Below are 5,244 nucleotides of genomic sequence, written 5' to 3'. Positions count from 1 at the left end.
CAATGGATGGATCTGTCAATTCGGATATTTCCATTTTCTCAATTACAGAATGTCTAAATTTACTCTTAGGAAAATCCAAATTTCTGCAAGAACTTTCATCCACTTTCATTGAACTTCTGGCCATCAGACCTCCTCTTTGCAATTGAGAACAAACTAAAAAAATTTGCATGCTTCTCCGACAGCAAATCGTCTCTGACGTTAATCAAGAACAAAGACCCATACAATGCGTATGTTTTCTACATTTACGGCCTCTTAAAAGACACAAGCATTGAAGAATGCCATCTTATGTAGATCCCAGGTCACTGTGGCTTTGGTATCAATGGAAAACCTGACTTTTGTGCACGTGAAGCTCGGTTTGACGGCACGGCTTTGTCCATTAACTACCCCCCCAGTGAGGCCCTCCTGTTAATCAAAAAACTTATCCTAAAAGAATGGAAAGACGCGTAACATGTTTCAGCTAGAGAAAAAAGTGACGGGACTTTCTACAAAAGTTACCCTTTTTTGACACCCATTTTTCTACCGAAAGGAAAATTTACAACATGGGGATTTAAATAACTTCACAGACTTCTGAGTAATCACACCTACGACAAGGTATATTTTAAAATGATCAAAATCTCCTCCACTGATATTTGTGAAAAATGCAATATTACTCAGTCTGCCGAGCATCTTATTTTTGAGTGCAGGAAGTTTGACATCCTTAGAGAGTCTTTCAGTATTTAGCTTGCATAACAATTTATATGAAATTTTCCGTGGTAGAAACTTTAGACATTTGAAGCCACTGACTGCCTTTATCAAATCAGCTGGCTTTTCTCTCTAATGTTGCATTCATAATTTTTTTTAAAAGCACGACTCGCCTATACTTTTTTTTCTTTTGTCGGCGTTGCTAGCCGGAGTTTTGACTGTACAGTACCGAGTACGGTGACTTACGGGTTGATAGCGGAACAGAGCTTCCCATATTTAACATTCTGATACATCAGTCTCTATGAAAGCTTAAAACATCAATGGCTTTCAACTACGTAACTGGATTATGGATCTAATTTTAACGTAACTGGTCCAATTCATTTCCAAACAAATCAAAAAACAAATATGTGACCAAATTTAGACACAGCAGGCGGTTGTTAACAAATTCAGACGTTTATTCCAAGATGTGACCAAATATAGACGCTTATTCTCAAATGTGACCAAATTCAGACACACTAGGTGGTTGTTAACAAATTCCGACGCTTATTCCAAGATGTAACCAAATATAGACGCTTATTCTCAGATGTAACCAAATTCAGACACAACAGGATTACTTGAATAATGAACTAAGCTACTTTGGCATTCAAAGAGAGTTTGAATTCCGTTCATTTTATGAGTTTTTTTCTATAATTTTTAAATTATTTATTTACAATCGTTAAAATCATAAATAGCTTACACTGTTTCTTTAAGACAAGAAAAGCCAGGTCTTTATATCTCTACATTGCGAGTTATACGGGCTGAACTAGTAGAAACTTTTACGTGTTTTTCTTTGAAGTAAGAAATTGTAGGCCTCCCAACTTGCAGACCTAAACTATTCTGTTTTTACAAACCAAAAAAAAAAGAATAAATATAGAGTATCAGTATTGGCGTATTCGCTGAAAGAATACCGCGTGGAACGTTTGTAGTAGTATTGTTATATGCTGATTATTTGAATGGAATCCTTCTGTGGAAAAAGTATAAGCAAATTTAACAGCATTTTTCGAACAGAAATCCCTAAGCACTTTACTCTCTTTGTGAGGTCACAACCATTTGCCCTGGTTTCTTCTAAGGAATCTTTCAATATTATTTAGATATTATTTAAATGTGGACTGATCAGCGTGGTCAACGTTATTTTGGTATAAGTAGCTAAATTTCAAGTAAAGAATCGCTACCTCGTTTTCAATTGCTGCAGAAATGGCTTCAACAAACAGTAAAACCTGAACAGAGCAAAGGAAGCTTTCTATTCTGTTTTCTTGTGTTGCCTGTATCCATTTTTGGTGTTTTGCACTTATAATGACGTTGCTATTGAAATACCCTCCGCGAAAGTGTTTCTAGGTCACAAATTTTGTTGAAAAACCATTTTTTCTTCATTAATATTTAAAATATTTATAAGTTAGGCATGTCTTTCATGTATTGCGTTGCCAGCAGTAGTAGTTTGTGGACAAAGAATGCAAGAAGAATTGGTAGTGATTAAATCTGCTTTGTTATTTAATTCCTCTAGAGAAAAAGAATGAAATCTGAAAAAATCGACTTATAAATTAAGACGACAGCGCTTTTTTGACCTCAAAAAATCTAGCCTGACTTTTCATATATAGATTTCAATGCGTATGACTTATAATTTAAACAAAGTCGACCAACAATTTCCCAAGAAAATTGTCCCTTATTTCTACAATAATCAATAAAGCAATAATATCTAAGGGGCCTTTGTTGCATGTATCAAAAAGAAATCGAATAATTTCGAATATTTAAGTTTCCATACACTGTATTTGTTTTACAAATTAGTTTTATTATAAATATCAAATAATATCAAAACATAAGAAACAATGTATTACAATTCGTTTTTTTAATAATAATATTGCGGCGGTGAAAAGCACGCTCCACGTTGGAGCCTTTAATATCGCTACCTTTCAGATTTTTGTTCCGTATAGCAAAAACCTGCGATTTCAATACTTGAAAGCGTCTCGTACGTCTGCCATACATTTAAGTTTCTGTATAATTTTAATAAAAAGTAGGTATAAATAATTCAGTACGTATGAAAAATTAAGTACCTATTAAAAGACTAAGACTTTCAATCCATTTGATATCTTGCATCAACACGTTGCAGCTGTGTCTGAAACACTAAAGTATGCTTTTAATACCTGATGATTGGTTAGAGCTCGGCGATTTCTACAAAATTTTCCGCATTCCGGGCACTGGTATGGTCCACAAGTAGATATTAAAGTTGCATGGTGTATATTACCGATTTTTTTTAATTGCTTTAAGCATATCAAAAGATCACACGCCAGCTAAGCCGCATTTGTTTACACTCCTCAATTTGTTTATTAACAGCAGCACTCGCTTTAGTGGAAGCTGATGTTCGTATACACTTCTTGCTGTTATTTTTGAAAATTTGGGCTAAACATATGCAAATTGTGAAATACGGTAATATGAGCAGCTATTGTCTGATGATATTGGCGATATTCTATTTGCAACAGCCTCTAGAGAATTACAACAATTTGGCAATTTTATTGCCAATAAAGAAGTTGCAAGCAAATTGCAACGAGCATTTCGGGCAAAGTGTGAATTATGCTTTTGATGTACAAAGTAATGAAAACAAACCTTGCCTGGCCCCCTCCATAACTACTGAACTAACTGAATTAATGAAAGGTTTTTTTGGTTTTTATAAAAGTTGTGACTTATCTTCTGTACTGTCATCTTATTTGGGCAGCGCAATTCCCCGTAACGATTACGCCAATGACAGCATTAACTTCTTCGAATATCACAACCAGTTGCTTACTATGAGTCAATATTTTGATAAAGATCCTGAATGGCTTCGAATTGATACCTGTCTATGCGTTCACGATCCATTCTGTCTTCATCAGAATGAGGCAAACTCTTTAAACGGGACTAAGACAGAATATTTTGAATATTGCCTGGCTAATGTTTTTAGTATTTTTAGTATTTGTCAGAACAACGATAACATGGTAGAATTGTATGAGAAACTCATCTTCGATTTACACGATCCGTTCGAAATCTTACCAATGAAAGTAAACGAAACAAAGCATGTTGAGCCAACGGAAAACTTGAATGGCACATCGGAAAAACCACCAGTTTGATAATGAGAAGCAACAGCATGTTAGCTTTGTATTCACCCCCAGCCGCAACGATATTAAAGCTATATTGCGCATAAAGACTATTCACAGAGTTTGGGCGATAATCTGCAAATTTTTAAATATTGATCTATATAAAAGCAGTTGAAATTATACTTTCGCAGTTGTATCGTCTGGAACTAGACGAAAATTCAACGCAGCAAGAAGAAAACCGATCACTTTCGAAGGACAGTAGCAAATGCGAAGACATAAAATCATGGTTTATTTCGGGTTCGACTGACTTATGGACTAGCCGTTATCATCAGAAAACACACGATCGAACATTCATGGAATATCGTATGGATCAAACCGAACGTTTATACAATGCTCAAAATCCATTATATTCTCTGCACTAACTCTTACGGTAGCAATGAAACATCGAAGCATTGAATTAAGGCTGCATTTACCGAACGATTCATCAGAAATTATTTTAAACAAAAAACATCCGCTCAAACGTTTCTTTAATATGTTGAAATGCACCATTGCAAACTTTAGCCTTAAAGAAGCTTTGTAATCGTCATTAATTTCCTAACTAAACTGTTTATTTTTTTGAAGGAAAAAACACATTGGCTCTTCATTTTCTACCGCCAAAAATAGCATCTCAAAAATGCTCAGAACCATATATTTGTCATCAAATGTCTAAAATTTGAAAATACCTATTTATGTTTCGTCGTTTTACTTTTAACATTATCTTTCTTTTTTTTCTTTTTTTTTTGGGATGTTGAGTTAGCAATTATCTTATGTATTAATCGAAATTGAACGAAATTAATTTTACATCTACAATTCTACATCATGTATGATATATAATATTATTAGGAATATCGTAATATAATTATGTTTATTTTGAACAGAATAAACCAAGTGTATGCGCAGAAATATGTAAGCAATTTATTTTAGCTGTAAGAAAATTCGATCGGCTGTTTTGATCTTTGTTTCTCTTCCTCTGTCTTCGCCTGGGTTCGTGGAAAGTTCAAAGCGGTTGTCAATATCAATTTGTTAAACTAAAATTGCAAAAACGCCCACGACTTCTAGTTCAAATCTGTAACAATTGAAATCAATTGCTTCTGCATGCTGTCCATTCGTTCTCATAGTCCTTCTTGAAACGTTTATCAGTCTTTTCCTACTTGAACAAATCAGAAAAAAAAAACGACAGTAGAAGACAGAAAATCTTGTTTGACACATTGTAACGAGTCTTCTTATCCGGGGTAGAACTCAGTCAATCCGGGGTTCGTTGCAAGAATATTTATTTAGAACGTAAAATTTCCTTTATTGTATATTAAGCGGGGTACAGCGATGTGTAGAAGCTGGCTATGGCAAGGAACCAGCGAGGTGACCCGACTTGTGGTGTGACTTCCACGTGGTACGAGATTTATTTATATTTATTATTACTTTGTTT

The 5,244-nt window shown here is 34.5% G+C and overlaps 1 protein-coding gene across 1 annotated transcript; it reads left to right on the top strand.

Annotated features, from left to right (window-relative positions):
* Nucleotides 1–2,845: 2,845 nt before the first annotated feature.
* Nucleotides 2,846–4,204, top strand: LOC119642964. Its single transcript, XM_038042300.1, has 3 exons — nt 2,846–2,915; nt 2,983–3,809; nt 3,974–4,204. The coding sequence occupies exons 1-3, from the start codon at nt 2,846–2,848 to the stop codon at nt 4,202–4,204; spliced, it is 1,128 nt and encodes a 375-aa protein (XP_037898228.1).
* Nucleotides 4,205–5,244: the final 1,040 nt, after the last annotated feature.

The sequence above is a fragment of the Glossina fuscipes genome, unplaced genomic scaffold (assembly GCF_014805625.2).
Source record: "Glossina fuscipes isolate IAEA_lab_2018 unplaced genomic scaffold, Yale_Gfus_2 303, whole genome shotgun sequence".
NCBI lineage: Eukaryota > Metazoa > Arthropoda > Insecta > Diptera > Glossinidae > Glossina > Glossina fuscipes.
The sequence above is the reverse complement of the archived record's forward strand: the minus strand, read 5'-3'. Positions and strand labels throughout refer to the sequence as shown.